Below are 17,663 nucleotides of genomic sequence, written 5' to 3' on the forward strand. Positions count from 1 at the left end.
TTCTTGTAATCTAATTCTCATCTATGGCTAAAAGTCTGAAGAAAAAATTATAATGCAAACCACACAAGAACCACTCCTTCACTTTTGGAAACGATGGTTCGAATGAGGCAAACTAGAAAAAAACTAGAAGAAAGTTTGATGGAATGCCAAGAGTTTGGAAAGGTAGAGTGCTTTTCCATTTGACAAGACTATCATAGTGAGATGTCATTTAACAGGAAGTAGAAGTGTATTGGAGGAAAAGACAGAGGTTTTGCCTTCTTAGAAAACTCGAAGTCGCTATATAAGAATGTGGTGTTGGGCCTTAAAGAAGAAGATGCTATCAGAAGCAAGGGTAAGACATCTCTGACAGTGGGCAATTTTATTCACAGGGACAGGACAGCTCAGTGTTACATAGGAGAGATGTAACACTGATTACACCTGGGGAGTCTGATTGCTTGGGTTTAAATCCAACTTTTATGACCCGCTGTGCAGTCTCAGTTATGTTAAGCTCCCTAAGGACCAAGGTTCTTATCAGTGAAAGAGAAATCATTTGGAGACAGAACTTACGGACTGGGCATAGGAGTCAAGGAGACAACATAGCTAAGAAGAGTGGCAAGTATAAGGATAGTAGATTGTGAGCACTCATTCAATGTTAGATCCTTTCATTTGCATTCATTAATACATTTTCAATAATTTCCCAAGTCGCAAGCAAGATGCATGTATCAGGAGCAGAGTAAATAGAAGAAAGAAATCTGATTGGAAAGAAGAGAAATTGCAGATGAGAGATTTCTAATTTACCAAGTAAAGCACTTATTGGTAGAACTATCCTACAACCTCCTTTAGAAACTAATGTCTCATCAGGTCAGGAGCACAAAAAGGTCAACCAGATAGGTCGCTTCATGGATCGGCTGTGTGAAAAGTTTTGAATGAACATCGCAGTTGACATGGCTCTCTCTTTTCCAAAGGAACAAAACACAAAGCAGTATCCTTAGAGAGAACAAGCACACTCCAGGACAGGTTTCAAGGCCTGTTAGCAATGCTGGGTGATGCCCACTAAACAGCAGTCCGTTTACAGATACTCTATAGTTACAGGCAACCAACTTTCGGGGAATTCATTTGATAATAAACAATATGCTTACAATAAAAATATAGCAATTCTGCATTATGAACTGTCAACATGAAAGAATAAAATGTTCAGCTATTATGTTTTACAAAGGACAGAATTTGGAAGTGAAGGCAGGGGAGTTCTGACCTATATCTTGCACTAAATCTCCAGAAGTTTCACTGCTAAGCATTCAGTAAATTCTATTTAAATAGAAACTGACTTGGACATTCACCTCTTTTGAACTTGTTTGATTGGTTTACCCGATTCAAATCAAGACATCCTGGAATTAAATTTCCACATGAATAAGATTCAGAAAAGACATCCAAGTTGACACTGAATGATCAAAACTTTTTAAGGGTAATTTTTTCTAATATTGAAGTTCATGATTCACCTGACAGCTGGAATGATAACGGAAATTAATAAATGGAAGGTTTGTGGTATGAATAATATTATCATACAACTGAGAAATAAAATTGACTAGTAATTTATGTAAAACTCCTACTTTATCTACTTAAAAGCCGAAACATTTTTATTACTTTTCTAAATATGGTGGGTTTAAAAGTGCCTACCTCAATATTTCAATAAAGAAAGTACTCAATAAATGTCAAATTTAAATTTTAGTGTAATGCAAATGAGTTCTTAACAGTGTCTAATAGGGTTTTCAGATTTTTTATTTCACAGTACTTGTTTGCGGCAATTAATCCTATCGAAGTCAACATTTATATAGTGTGTTTTTTCCTCTTTCACAGGCCCCATTCCCAGCAAAAGCAAGCAAGCAATACACCACTGGTAAGAAAAATTAAGCATTATATCATTGGTGTCTGCCTAGGAATAAATTAAACAGGTCAAGGTAAAAGAGCACAGGATCACAAGAATAAGTAGCTCATAATTTCCTTATTAATTTAAACTATTCTATATGTTAAATTGTGGACATGTAAGAAAAACACTTTATCAATGACACATTCTTAACATATTTTCAAATGATGATTTGACTTCATTTCCCAACCTCAGACTTAATCAACCCAAAGACTGTTCTCACTTATAATTTTCATATTATTACATTTTCAATGTATTACTAGTGCTTAATATAAACAAATACAAGGTTGTTGGGGCCCGATTAGGGAAGGAAAATGGAATAAATTTCCACATATATCATAAAGATAGAAAATTCATGAAGAACTTCACTTTGATGAAACCTGATACATTGACAGTAATAACATCATGAGATGTTTGGTCAAGAGACCAAAAAGTTAACATACTGGAAACTTGACAAGCAGGTGAGCCAACAGGAGGAAAATTAATCACACGGTTAGAGAAACCATTGGATGGTTAGCATCTTGTTGCTAAGCAATGTTTCTAGGAAGCAGATCTCACATTTTAAAGGACCAGAACATTTTCTTTTTCTTTTTTTAGATACAACATATTTTTTCAAATTGATTATGTGTATTTATGTTTGTCAACTTTTGGGTCTCTCAACTTTCTATATACCTATGAAATTTATGGACTATGTAATTTATTTTTTTTAAGTTATTGATTGGATGCCAATATGTATGATAGCCCTCACTAAAATAAAAGTTTTACACTCACCATGTAGCAAATGATAGAGTTTGCATATGGTCAGATAATAAAACCAATCAGAGAGGGAAAGATGCCTTCAGTGATGTGCCTATTGCAGCTGAATAATGAAATAAAAATATATTTGAGGTTGATTAAAATATTAAATTTAGGTATGAAAATATCTTTACTCTAAAAATACTTAACTAGGACTTGGTACTAAATAAATATATATGATAGCTAGCAAAAAAGACAAATGTAGGAAAATTCTGACATATCAAACTTTGAATTATATCACACAAGTATAAAAACTTTTGGGATCTGCTATTCAAATTAGGTTGTCATTAAAGTATCTTTATTTGAACTTAAAATAATAGCAATTAATATCAAACAGTTGAAGGAAAAGAAAACTGAGCTAGATGAAGAGCACTGGTATTTATCAATTTTGTTCTCTTCACATTACTCTCAACACTTCATGTTACAGAACCCACACAACTTTCCCCTCACTCTCAAGGTGATTCTGGTCATTGGTGTTGCCTCCAGCACATGCTCAGTGAGGAAAAGGGAAGCTGATGAATAGGAAGTGCTTCCCAAAGACAGTTTTCAGTCTCTAAAAAGAGTGCTATGTATTTAGACAAAGTATGACAAAAATATTCCCAGTCCTTCTATTTTCTTTTTCTTCTTTTGTCTCTTCATCACTTCCCCCCAAAAGCATTAATATTATGTTGATTTTCTCCCCCTATATTAAAATGTTTGTTACCAGATTTCCTGGTTTAAAACAAAAAATTTAAAAAAAATAATTTTCCCTGCCAATATTTTTATTGAAATCCTATACTCTTCCTTTTCCCCCATCTAGGATCAGTAAAGCATGCCAAGTCTCTAGTGAAGAAAGGCTGGGGACAGGGATGAGGCCGAGTTACTTTGCTGTGAAGGGTGGAGGGAGAAGGAGGCAGGAGGGAACACAGCGTCATTGCACCAGGGAGTTGCAGATCAGATCATGGGAAGTGATATTACTTCATATGATAGTACTTCACGTTCCTTTTAAAAAATTAACCCACTATTTCTCTACACAAAGAGAAGAATTAGGCTGCCATCTTGTCAACTCTATAATTTTTCTGAATTGGAAATGAATTTAGAAAGTTTTATTTTAGTCTTCTAAATACAAGTCATTTCAGTAGCATATTTGGCCTATTATGTTACCTGTGTCTTTTCTTTCACAGAACTAACATTTTTATTTTATTCAAAATATGGCCAATTTACTAAAACCAAACAGAATCACCCCTGAATCATGGCTTACTTAAATTTTGTATGATGAAATTAATACAACATTGACTAAATTTCTTTTGTTATTAATTTTTTACATATATAAGTTCTTGACAGCTTAAGTATTTGAAGATATTTTCAATAGCTTGATTCAATCATGCATACCATTTAATCTTCCTGGCCATTTATAGATACCTTTAACATGATTAGTGAATTTGGTGTACAGATTAATTCATAAGATAGACAGATAAGCACACTCACAAACACGTAAGTGATCCAATAAACAGGCAACGGAAAAAATCCTATTGAGCTAGGCAAAAGTGTTATTTCTTCCTTGTTGAAGGTATCAGCATATGCTACATCTTATGTTGCACAAGTGTACTCATTAAATATTATGAAATGTACAGCAGGCCAGGAAGCTCTAACTAGCTAGTCAAAGTCACTCATACCTGTGTGTTCGTATTTGTGTCGCAGAAGGGAACTGCTTTTCTGGAATGTCTTGTCACATAAGTCACACGCATACATGCCACTCTCTGTCTTCTTGATCTTCTTTCGAGACAGACAGGAGTCGGAGTCTGTCATGTCATCTAGGCCTGACATGTAGTCCTGTGCTCCATCAAGCAATTCTCCCTGTGATGTAATCACACAGTTCAACACAGTCTCTTCTCTTCGTATTGATACCAAACAACTTCGCATAGGCTGACATTTGGAGAACCTCATAATGCTTGCTATTAATTGATCTAGTTTTTGTTTTTTTTTAAAAAAACATATTAACTTACACAAACAATATATGAGATGTCACCTGTCAACAAAAACATAAACTTTCTCTATCCTACATGATAGAGCTCATAGTTTTTCAAGGATAGAAAATAGTTAACTCTGCAAATGAGAAAAACATAACATTTTCTAAAATCCTTAATTTTCTATATATTAGGAAATACCCATGAATGAAAATTCAACATCAGAATTTGTGCATTTTCCAGTGTGCTTGACTTCAGAAATGATATGTAGCTGCAGAAACCCCATTTTAATTGAATTTTATATTTAGGTACAAAATGTTATTATTATGCAATCTATTTAAATGTATGTCTACCAACTAACGGCCTCAAGCTATATTTTTATATTTAATTTTCTAATTTGAAATAGGGAATATTAATAACACTTTTTATCAATGTTCTATCTATGTTAAAACAGCCTTCAGCATTGAACAATAATGAATGTGGATCAGTAAATTATTAAATTTCTTGATATTTATTTTGTCTTGATCCAATGAGTGCAAACTTGCATGATAACATACATTTCCATTTGCTAGTCCACAGTTCAGTTTTCTTAGACTACATTTGCACTAATTAATATTAGAGAAGATTAAATAGGCTTAAATACATTTACAAAGAGGGCAGATGTACTGTCAAATGGAATACGGGGACAGCTGTAATGGAGGTGCATGCTACTTATGCTCCTATTTTGCAAGCAGGGATTATACTCCAATATGTTACAACATACCTGCTTTTGTATTTGAAAAACCACAAATTATTTGCTAATTTTAAATTACAGAAAAAGTCATGTGGAATGTGCAAAATAATTTTTAAAATACTTTTCAAAATAAGCTATTCTATATAAAACCAAGTGCACATCAAAATTATACATGCAATTTGTGAACATCTGTGACTTATAAATGTTAACTTTTAGCATCTATGGACATAATACCAAATATTGTTATCAGAGTATAACTCCAAAAGTAGGTGAGTCAATCTAAACAGGCTTCAAAAATACTTCCTATTTTTAAGGCAAATATGTTTCAAGAGTACAGCGCTCTACTCTTTCTTCTTTTAATTTCCTAGTCTAGGTTCAAATTAAAACAAACTCTTCTATTTCTGCTGAAACCATAACACTTGGTTTTTTTCACGATCATTTTTCTCCTGCATGAACATCAACAATATTATTTTCATCTCTTTCACAGCAAAAATATATGACTCATTACCTGAAATCCTTGTTTCCGTTGGTATTTTCTCCTTTGCTGCATCTCAGCAAAAGTAGCTGCTCCAGTTGGGTAGGTATAGGCCATATGTGGTAGGAAGCTCATCTGATCCAGTCCTGGGTATGGTCGTAGCCCAGGGATACTGGTCTGGACTGGTGGCATGAAAGTGGCAGGGGGAAATGCGCTTTGTGGAGGAAGAGCTGTATATAAAGGTTTGGCACTAAATGGGTTCATGCCGAACACTGGGTTAGTGCTTTTGCTGTCCAGATTATTTGAACTTGAAAACTCCTTCTTGATAAAAGTCAAGTTTAGAGGCTCATCTGAGGTTTCAGATGATGAAGAAACACTGTTGTGGTCTAAGTTTATGCTGCTAGCTTTTGTTTTGCTCTTTGTGGCTATAATACTTTTGGGTTCTTTCATTAGTTTTGGTAATGACAGGTCCAAAGGCTCAGCCTGGAGCTCCTCAGAAGAGAAGCTGTTTGGAGTGTAAGAACTACTGTGGGAGTTTTTGGAAGATGTGGAGGAAAGGTTTAAGGGAGAAGGAGTGTTACTCCTGGAGTGGTCCAATTTTTCAACTGGTTTAATATTGGTAAAATGGGAAGGTTTTGTTAGCCTGAGAGGAGGATCGCAATTCGTAACGCTGTTGTGGAGTTCTGCTATCGATGGCGATGTTATGGAGTCCAGAGGTTTTACGGGGGACCTGGGTAATAAAGAGTCTTTCGTGGGAGGGTTATTGTTGGGAGCTAACGGCTTGGAGTTCCTCTCCAGTGATGGTGACCTGGAATTTGAATACTGGTAGACTTTTCGTTGCTCAAACCATTCCTTCACAAATTCCTGAGGAAGGCCCACAGCAATGGAAATTTTCAGCAGTTCATCAGAGTTGGGCTCCATGTTCATAGCATAATATGCCTTAAGTACAGACATGTGGTCCTTGTATGGGTTGATGGGGCTTGTCATTCCTTTCTCAGAAAGTACAGATGACAAGAGGAGGGCTTTATTATCAACAAAAACTCCAGCTTTGTTGGGGACTATGTTTTCATGAGGTTGCAGGACTGCCTTGATCTCCTCATTCATTTTACAAAGGTAACGTTCATGCTGATGCAAGGGAATGGGGCCAGGAAAACTTTCTTTACAGAACTGGCACGAGAACGGAGTGGATATGCTGTGGTTCTCAATCATTTTGTCATCAGTGACCAAATCTATTAGCGTACGTAGCTTCTCTTTCTTTATATTATTGATCTGTCTCCTTGAGTCAGTAGTCAAGCTCTGGAGGCAAGCTTTGGCTTCGTTGACTTTCTCTAATGTGTAGTCAATAATACTTTTAGTGGCACCGTTATGACTCACTACTGGAAGACCTACGGGCGGAATATTAGGAGAGGTAACTCCTTGTTCCTCAGGTTGAGAGCATGGATCCTTCATGTGATAACCTTTCAACTTGGAAATTTCTTCAGCCTTGCAGTCCATTTTTTGCCTGGAAACCGTATTGTCCACAATCTGTAGAACCTTTTGTACCTCGCTTAAATTACTATTCATTGTGGGAAATCCGAGTAAAGGGGCTTCCATCCCTACGCCTAAGTGCTGCATTGGACTCTGAGCGGACGGGTGAACTCCTAAAGGGCTGGTGGCTCCAAGTGCACCATTCATAAAGGGACTAGTGCCGCTGAACCCGTGTGTGGCCATAAGAACTTTATAGTCATTGAAGTCTAGTGGTTCTGTTTTAATTTTAAGTAAGCCTGTTTGTTCAGACATACTGAGTGGTTTTCCATTCTCCAATTTGTTTCTCAACTGGGTAATGGCAGAATTAGTAGGAGAAGAAGAAACAGAATTAGGGGAAGAACCCGTCTTGATATTATTTCTCATTCGGCCATTTACAGAGATTAAACCAATACACTTCTTGCTGCTGATGTGTGAACTGTAGGAACCGGAATGGGAGAAACGTTTCTTGCAGTTTGGGCACTCGTATGGTTTTTCACCTGGAATGACAATTAGAGTTAACATTATATTTCTTTAAGTAATGACTACAATTGTCTACCAAAACAAGAATCTGTAAAACCAAAGGAAAGGAACACAATGGGGGATCTCTACATTCTCGGTACTTAGATTAAAATTATGTGGCCATAACTGTTTCTGGGCTTTCTCTACCCTGGGAGGACATGATTCAAGATGTTAGCAATGGAAGGTGAGGGCTATCCCTTTTTCAGCCAAGATCCCAAATCTTGCCTTTGCCATCGGCAGCCCCCTTTTAAACATAGTTTCAGATTAATGTGTGGTCAATAGCACAATAAAGATGTCACAGTATTAAAGGGAAGGATAGCCACGGCTTTAATCAATTCTTCAGAGATTCCATTGATTTTTTACCAATCCAACTAGTCCTCTAAGTGGCATCCAATGTGGTAATAAAATGCTTGGCAGAACTATCAAAACAGTTATACAGGAGAAATCTCGGCGGGAGGTTGTTGTTTTGTAACATACCACTCTCAGGAATCAAGGAGTATGTATGGTACAAAAGCTCTTTTCCAAAATTCTTCAATTTTTTCTCTTTCATGGTGAAGTATCAAAAATGAATATTCTTTAGAATTTGACATTGGAGCTTCTTCAGGTCATCAATATTTAACCTGTAGAAGGGTTGTTGTTTTTTAAAGGAAAAAAAGGAGCTTCTAGATTTTGTGATAAATCAAAGCATTTTTGGTTTTTTAAGAACTATAAGCATCTCTCTCCTTGCTTACTATCCAGATCATGCTTTTGGTGGAAACATAGTCTCATGGAGACAAAACAGGCACACATTGTGTAGGAAGTAAGTGGGGAGTTCCGAAAAGCTACAAGCAAGGCTGTGTAAACTTTAAGCGATCTTTCAGACTCCCCTGAGGAAGCAAAATGCAAAGGTGAGCACCAGCACCCCTGCTACTCACCGCTGTGAATTCGCAGGTGTTCTTTCAGATGGTGTTTATACTTGAAGGCTTTGCCGCACTCCGTGCATTTGAACTTGCGATTACCTGCTCCTTGGGCCAGCATTTGGTGCTATAAAAGGAGAAAGACTGACATCAGTTTTGTGCAGGAGGAACAAAGGAAATTCGCTACAAATATTTTTAAAAGGCCTCTTTTTTTTTTTTCCTCCCCAGGCAGGCCAAAAGGTTTGAGTGCATGTTTATTTATTTGCCCAGTCTTTCAGAGTTGCAATAAAAGTGATAATGTTGGCAATAAAATTGGGACAAATAAAAAAAAAAGTGCTTTCACATGCGCATCCAACTACTTGCTTCAGAATTATCTCTGTAGTATCTCTTCCAAAATGTTTCCCTGAGCCTTTCGAGAGGAGAAAGCCTAATTGTGAACATGTTTGTGGTTCTCCGTGTTTACGGCAGATGCTAAAATCTGAAGGTTTCCTGATGATATGCAACCAGTGTGTCAAGAAAAAAAAATATTATCCTAAAAATTCTAAATAGTTCCCTCCCCCCAAGTAAGTCCCCTCACACACACAACTAATTCTATCGCATTTTCTGTATCAGGGTAACAGTGTGTCTTACACTGAAGCAAAACCAAATCTGAAGAAGAAAGAAAGAAAAAAAAAAAACCCTCACACAAACAAAAAAACAACAACCCCTTCACTATAAACATGTCTTTACACGATAAGCATGTTTGAAGGGCTCCTTCACTGCGCTAGGAGCAAGTGTAAACCCTCTTTTTCCTGAGGTGCTGCATATCAGATCTGATTCATTATCAAATGTAAGAGACAACATCATGAGCAGTTTTATCACAGGCCAGTAGGAAAGACTTCAACGACTTTTCCTTTTCATTTTTAGCACTGTGCTAGGGAGTAGGGACCAAAAAAAGAGAGAGAAAAAAAAAAAAAACTTTGCTGAAAAGACAAGTTAAAAGCAGCGAAGATAGAATCAAACACAGTTGACCTTTCTGAACAAGGAAATAAAAAGCACTGTGACTTCAAATTCTGAAGGGGAGGGAAAAAAAAATACAGTCATCCACTCTGGATGCTCAAGGTAGGAGGTCAGCCTTTTTCAAGCAGCCATGACACAAAAGCCTTTTGCAAAAAAGACAGCACAGAAACGGTATGACAACTGCTAGGGTGTGCTGAATCTTCCCACATTCCTAGTGAGACAGATGGTGTTACATGGGACACAGGGAGGTTTGTTCAAACAGCAGCAACCTTCAAAGATCAAGCGGAGCCCAGCCCGCCGAGCGCCATTGAGGGACCAGCGCTCATATGTTGCTGAGTTGCATAAACAAACAGCAACAGCTGCTTTGTCTCCCCCCACGGCCCTCAGAGGACTACTATAAACTTTAGTTGTGCCACTGTTAATATGATACAATCATTTTAATTTACTAATTGTAAATGCCATGAGCAAATGAGGGGACTTTTCAACACCAAAGCTACCATTCATAATGCGCCAACACAATCACACTTCTGCATGTGAAATTTAAAGCAGTTATGCTAGATAAATATCTAGGCCCTTTTTCCCACCCCCTAGCGTTTGTGTGCATATAAGAATGGGGAGGTAAACGGTTACATGAGTGTAGCTATGCAAGCATAGTTTGTGTAACTGAACTTTGAAAAACATTCAGATGACAAGCCCAATCATATATAAATGGAGTGATTTACGTGAAATGCTCTCTTAAAATAGTAAAATTCCATAATACACATCATTGCTTGATTGTGTTTGCTTACTCTCATTTTCCTGAGTCAAAGAAAATAAAGCCCATAGGAAACAAAACTTAAGAGTTCTGTAGCATATCCTGTTTAATAATTTTTAAAACAGGTCTGGTGGCCAGGTTATCCAGGGGGACTCCAGCCCTGGAGGGCCAGGTGCTGGGGGGTAGACACACCATTTCTGTTACCACCTGAATACGTCATAATGTCAGTGTGCGGTCAGTTCTCCCAGGAGGGCAGAAAGAGCAGCTTTGCTAAAGCATTGAAGAGACACTGTGAATCAATCCTATCCAATCATTTTAAGGGTTTAAGAAGCTTTGCTTACCTGTCAAAGATAGAGTTTTTATTTTTAACACTAGTAAGCTAAAAGAGGCCGAGTAATTTTACCATTCAGCAATAAACGTGCATATCAAGAAGGGATCATTTTTTTTTAACTTTATATCCAATATTTTAGTAGTAATCCAGTTTATGTTCAATATATGCACATATATTATATGCTTTAAAATTTTTTCTCCTTAAAACACTTAATTAGATTTCATAAACTAGTAACTGCTTGTAAAAATACTCTAAGTAATTGAAGGTGTTATACAAGTGAAAGAAATACACATTTCTTTTACTCTGACTTAGAGCCTATATGAAAAAAAAAAATTTCCCCCCAGTAAAAGTGGGTGAAAAATGGAATTAAAATTGCTGAGATGTTTAATAATGTATAATTAAAATGCTACAATTTCATTCACTTTTTTTTTGGTGTAACATAAAAATGAAACTAAAGTCAAGTTAAAGTGCAAATAAAATTTCTAAATTAGAAATTAACACACTCATTCGATCGTGAACATAAGACTATTAAATCATATTAGAAGAGACCATCAAAAAATCATTTAGACCTCAATTAAAGCTATTACCATTAAAAGATCTGCATCTTCAAAATGCCATGAAAAATTAATAATGATTGCCAATCAAAGCAATATCGTTCCTCTAAGGGGTTATTACAGAAAAGGAATCACTTAGAAACCGGCCCCCCCACCTGATCTGTCCCTGGCTTGTGCGTCACCATATGCCGCTCGAGCTGGGTGCGGTAGGCAAACGTGTAGCTACACAGAGGGCAGGAGAAGTTCTCCTCGTTCTTCTCGTGGCGGTACTTGATGTGCTCCTTCAGGGATGTCAAGCGCTTGTAGCCCCGGTCGCAGTAGGGGCAGGTCAGCAGTTGGGCAAAAGCATCTGGAGTTCCAGGTGGCAGGTCTGTAAGCCCAGAGACGGGAGGGAGAGAAGCAGGCCAAAAGGTCAGTAAATCAATGGCAGCTAATGGGCTGGCTGCCCGGGATGGCATGACAGGAATCAGGGCAGTCTGTGCACGCCAGTGCCATCGGCGCGCCTGCCATGGCCCCGCGCGCACCCGGGACAGACTTGTCGGAATCAGCTCACACTGCGCTGGGAAATTAATTAATTACTGGAGCTTTGGGGGGGGCGGGGGAGAGAGAAGGAGGAGGATTTAAACAGCTGATAAATGAGGAGATTCTCTGGAGGTGACTGACAGTACGTAGTAAACCTGGAGTCACAAAATGACTCAGGAATTCACAGGGTGAAGGAGCTGGTCAGGTGCCCGTAAAAGAACAAAGGTTAGGGTCAGTCTTTCTAAACTTTGTGTGTGTGTGTGTGTGTGTGTGTGTGTGTGTGTGTGTGTGTATTTTCTGCCTCGAAAAGTGAAATATTTCAGAAAGATGGGGACCCATTTAGATATTTTTATCTCGTAGAAATGGGCTCTAATTGTTCTTGTTCTTTATTGGATGTACAAATGACACAAATTTGCTGACAAAAAAAAATTTCACAATACCCTAAAATTACAGTTCTAATCTTTGCTCATGAAATTCCATGCCTCTGCAGCTGTTCCTCAAATTTTAAGGTAAACACCCAGGCATGTAGTGCATTTGTAATTGTAACAGCTGCAGAGGTCAGCGTAGTGGCTAAAAATGAATTACAGCCTCACCATTTTCTTCCTGCCCATTGGCCTCGGGCGTGCCAAGGCGAGACAGCTCCTCGGGGGCCTCTGGGTAAATGATGGCCGTGTCGCTGCGCTGAAGGTATTCCTCGATGCTGACCGCGTGCACATCGCGTTCCTCCAGTTTCCTTTTGGCAAAGTATTCCTCAAAGTCTGCTGTGCAATTTGCATTCTTAACTGAAATCATAAAAGGAGAAGACATGTCTTTTCTCCTTCCTCCTAGGAGCCCAAGTCTGCTTACATCATTGCTAGGAAGACACGGTAACTTACAAAAAGACTACAGATACCTAGTGTATTCGGAAGAAATGTTGCAGACATGTTGGGGTTACATGTTTATTCGTGTGTGCAAAAAATGAGAGGACTTTGCTTTAAGTTACACAGGCATGTTTTATTTTCTTTTTCCAGGGATACTCAGCCACATAACTTCACAAATGATTTCTAGGGAAATTTTTTCAAAAAGCTGAACTGCATTCTAAGATTCATAAGGGGAAGGGATAATATGAGCTCCAAGCGACTTTAATAGCCTATATAAAACTTCCTTCTCTTTTAATAAAGGTATATTTAATTTTTTATTGTCCACTAAACTTAACGTCCCTAACCACAGCTACATCCTGTTGCTAAATATAAGCTTTTAACGCTCCACTCTGAATATCACAGACAACCAGGACTGCATACTCCCAGACAGATGCAAGGGGACAGATATTCCTAGAGAGATAATACTGGGACTTTGTTTTTTTAAAAAAATCATGGAATGTGGCAGTTTATCTTTTCCTATAATTTCAATATGTAGCTCAGTATTTTAAAGCCACTGAAAATAAAATGAAGCTCATGACTGATAGAAATACAAGGTAAGAGAGTCAGCTAAGAAAATGGCTATATGGCTGTGTGAGTTACTTTAAAATATTGTAATTATGACTATTCCCGTAAAATGAGTAATAGTGGTAAATCAATTTTAGCAACTTGTGTGACAAGACTGTGCATATTTGAAACTTCTAGGTATGTTTCTGAAACGAGTGGGGCTTAAACGTTCTAAATAAAAATTTTATGCATAAGACAGAGCTGGGAGAGTGTCTGCTCCATTATCCTCCACTACAAGGAGGTGACAGAAAGCCCTTTGCTTTGTACAATTCATGGAGGAGTTCCACTTTCACAGTTTCTGAGAGCAGTTAACCTTGAGAACACCATATTCTTCATCTCGCCTTCTCTGCCATAAAAGATATCACAGAACCCGCTATACTAATTCTCTCTGGCAATTTGTGGCAGGGTGATCTTCAAGCAAGTCAGTCCATTTTTATTTTTATTTTTGGCTTTCACTATCATGGACGTGTGAATTATAGATGAGAACAGGAAGTGGAACCTTCCATGAATTCAACAAGCATTCACTGAATGCCTGGTATGTGACACTCATCTGGTCTTGTTTGGATAAGCAAAAGACGGATCCAGTCTCATCCTTCAGAAAGCCAGGAGAGCAGTTAATATAAGTGATATTGTCTCGAAAAATGAATATGACATTACAAACTCAGATAAGTATTATGAAAGGAAGTTGCATGGTGGCATGGAAGAAGTAACAGGGGGAGCTGATGGGGTCTGGAAGGTCAGGAAAGCTTTAATGGAGAATGCCTGAAGTTTTAACTTAGAAGTTGGGGAAGAGCAGTGGTGACTGGAAGGACATGGTGCATCCCAGGTTCTGGAAGGACAGGGCTGAGTGCAGAGTGAAAGCGGGCCAGCGTGATGCAAGGTGAGGGGGCAGGCAGGAACCAGACCACGCAGCCTGTGACAACCCTGATAAGGATTGGGGTTTTATTCTAGGAGAAACAGGAAGACATTGAAGGGTATTAAGCAAGGAGGATGGTTGGGTGGAATTGTGGAGTATCTGCATTTTTAAATCCAGCTAGAGTGTGTCAGGGATTGCAAAAGAGAAAGGTTAAGGAATTGGTGATAGAGACTACAAGAGAAGTGGCTAGAGTTGAGAGATACTTCAGAAAGAAAATCACTAGTGTCGGGGAAGAACCAGGTATGCCAAAGAGGATGAGGCTAAGGTCCTCCTTTATGTTCAGGTTTTTCAAATTTGATGTATGGTAGGTGACATTCACCAAAGTAGAACCACTGAAATGCTAAAAAGACTTGAAACTATAAGCTAATACATTGGATCAAATAAAAGAGAAGCATTACGCTTTGTAGACTATTAAACTAAGTGCTAGGAATCTTAAATACCATGATCTCAAAACTTTCTCTTTTGCCACTCCAACTTCTGTTAATATTAACAAGAGCAATGGTATGATTCCAAGACCTATATGTCCTTCGTATAAAGCCGTGGAACGTGCAATAGTGGATTAGTAGCTTATATTTTAAAATTTGGCTTAAATGTTTTCTTAGAATCATAGAATCATGAAATACTTTTTTTTTTTTTTTAGAAGAATAAGCCAGATCACTGTTCCACTGGTACACTCCTGATGCTGTGGATGTTTCCCAAAACATACTTATTGGTAATGATTGTGATGGGGCCATTTAACTTGCACCATTAAGTCACTAGAAAGTATGAAACAACTGCCAACTAGCACAACCTATCTGTCCATGGTTTGGGATAATCAAAATCACTTCAGGTCTATCAAAATCTTTTGTTTTTAAGGACAAGACAAAGGGGCAAAATGGCGTAGCCAAGATGAACCTGTTTTGAACAACTTAATGGATTTGACCAATGACTGACTTCTTTTTCATCACTCTGGCAGTAGAAAGTAATGCAATAGCTTCCTTCTGAACCCTGATCTACTCAAATGTTAAATGTTCAAGACATTACAAGACCATTGTCCCATTTAAAGATCCTTATCCTAGTAGATATGATAGATGTACATTTAACATCCTAATTTTATCTTGATATTTCAGCAACTATTTGAATTATCTGGCTATTTTTTGCATGAATTTTGATTTGCACATGAATGTTTCCATCAGAAATGTAATCAAATGCAAATTAATTTGGATTTGCATTAATAGCTTTTTTGCTTAAAAGGGAGGAAAATCCTGATTTTTCTGGATAGGCAAACTGAACTGCATCTAGATACACCACTGGTGTTTGGAGAGGCAATTCACTTGTGAGATCCAATTTGGCCATGCTAGACTTCTGTGCCAAGTGACATGGAGACAAAAAACAGGAAATTTTGTGCTTTCTTTAAGGATCGTCTTTGATTATCTTTATATTATGATTGAGGATGTTGCCTAGCAATTACTAGGCTCTTAAAAACCATTTATGGATTACATATGGAATAAATTATGTCCTTAACACTAATCTTGATATAGAAGTCTTCTAGTCAAAGGAAGCATAAGATACCTATAGTTGAGCTAGAAACTTAGGCCTACTATTCAAACAACTGTACAACAATTATGTGATAAACTGAAGTGGCAATCATAAATACTTGTAAGAGTTCATTCGATAGGGCCTACATAAGTATTCAAAAAGAGTTTCATGAAGAAGATAGCACTCAATCATTTACTTCTATTTGCTCCATCAGGACTTTGCTTCATGTGGTATAGGTACGCTATTAGTTATACACTGAGTGGCCAGATTATTATGATCTCTGAATGCATAGTCATCTGGCCATTCAGTGTATATCCTATATAATAAAAGACAAATATGTAAATTGTCTCCTTGACCAAGAGTTTGACCAGCAGGCAGGCTGGCCAACTGCCCATGTCTCCTCCCCTCTGGACAGGCTGGCCAGACCCCATCCATACACAAATTCATGCACCAAGCCTCTAATATATACATACTGAGTGGCCAGATTATTTTGCGTTCAGAGATCATAATAATCTGGCCCCTCAGTATATATCTCAATACCGAGAATCATTTAAGTGGCTAGAGCCTAGCCTTCCATGAACTATGTATAACCATCATGGATATAATGTGGGTTTTGCCTGGTGCTGCTATGGTTTTCCTGCCACACACCACAACATTCTCCTTTGCCTGGAACAGCTCCCCATTTTCCCTGTTGCCTTATGATACCCAAGGCAGCTGTCATGTTATTGCATGATCTTGCTTCCCTAGTCATAGTGAATTAAGTTGCATGTGAAGTGGAGTAATCTGAGTCTTTCAGTCAACAGGCCACAAGGTCCAGGGGTAGGCTGGACCAATCCCTTCCCTATGATTTTAGGACTTTGTTCTAAAGAGAGCATCAAAGAAGTTTATTCCCCGCAAGTGACTACATCTATAAGATGTACAACCAAGGAATTGATATATCCCATATAGAATAAGATTTATGAAGAGAGAGGATGATGCAGGTAAACAGAGAAAAGTAGAGACAAAGAGCAGGTCCAGACAGGGCATTCTTGGCTGTATTTGTTTATGAGGTCAAGGTACACCTCTTCTTCCAGGAGCTCTGTGGTCCACCTCCCTAGATTCTGTGACCCAGGACATTCCCTTTTCTAACTTTAAGCCTGAGTGTTTTAGTCTCTTAGACCCTGAAGCAGGCTAATTGCTGTAGTAGAACAATTATGAGATTACATTTTGGTTATTCTCAAAATTGTTGAGAGAGATGAAGTTTTGATTCAATTCGAAGTTTGCAGTTTTGGTTTCTGTAAAGATTTTGGAATACTGTATAGTGGACACAGGAATGAGGTAGAAAATTGGCTAGAAAATTATAGAATTCCCCACTGCATTTTTCTAGTCTAAAATCAACCTTTTTTTTTTTTTTGGTAATCCTCTTCACCCCTTGGTCTCCTAGGAAGAACTGCCAAAACACACTGACAAAGGATATTTGCATGGTATTTATGATCAAACCACAATGAAATTCGCAAGAAGCCTCAAGTAATTTCTTCCCAAACCTTCTCCAGAGATTTTGTATTTAGTCCTAAAATTTACCCTTCTGTCTTGCAAATATCTCAACCTTCGTGAAGGTCAAGTAAACCTTCTCTGTCTAAAAAAGGAATTTCATTAATTAAAAATGTTTCCTCATAGCCACATGTATTTTATTATTGTTAGGTTAAATTTCTAGTTCCCTACAAGTGAAAAAGCCTCAAATTTCTTGTAAATATGATTGTCTCTTTCTCTCACTAATGTTGCTTATCAATAATACTTTCATAAATGCCTTTATGTCTAGCTTATGATAAAGATTGATATTTTTATTTTTTAAAATTA

The 17,663-nt window shown here is 37.7% G+C and overlaps 1 protein-coding gene across 4 annotated transcripts in view; it reads right to left on the reverse strand.

Moving 5' to 3' along the window:
* ZEB2 (zinc finger E-box binding homeobox 2) overlaps positions 1–17,663 on the reverse strand; it is a 134,720-nt gene that overhangs the window by 7,129 nt on the left and 109,928 nt on the right. For 3 of the 4 annotated variants that reach the window (XM_084893319.1, XM_084893320.1, XM_084893318.1), the window contains exons 5-9: positions 12,524–12,712; positions 11,564–11,778; positions 8,789–8,897; positions 5,883–7,852; positions 4,351–4,531 (exon numbers count right to left, since the gene is read on the reverse strand). In XM_084893319.1, the coding sequence (XP_084749445.1) occupies positions 4,351–4,531; positions 5,883–7,852; positions 8,789–8,897; positions 11,564–11,778; positions 12,524–12,712 (2,664 nt within the window). Of the gene's footprint in view, positions 1–2,671; positions 2,760–4,350; positions 4,532–5,882; positions 7,853–8,788; positions 8,898–11,563; positions 11,779–12,523; positions 12,713–17,663 lie in introns of all 4 variants that reach the window. The other variant, XM_084893321.1, reaches the window with a different exon arrangement.

The sequence above is a fragment of the Pipistrellus hanaki genome, assembly GCF_964339955.1.
Source record: "Pipistrellus hanaki genome assembly, chromosome: 8".
In the NCBI taxonomy this organism is placed as follows: domain Eukaryota; kingdom Metazoa; phylum Chordata; class Mammalia; order Chiroptera; family Vespertilionidae; genus Pipistrellus; species Pipistrellus hanaki.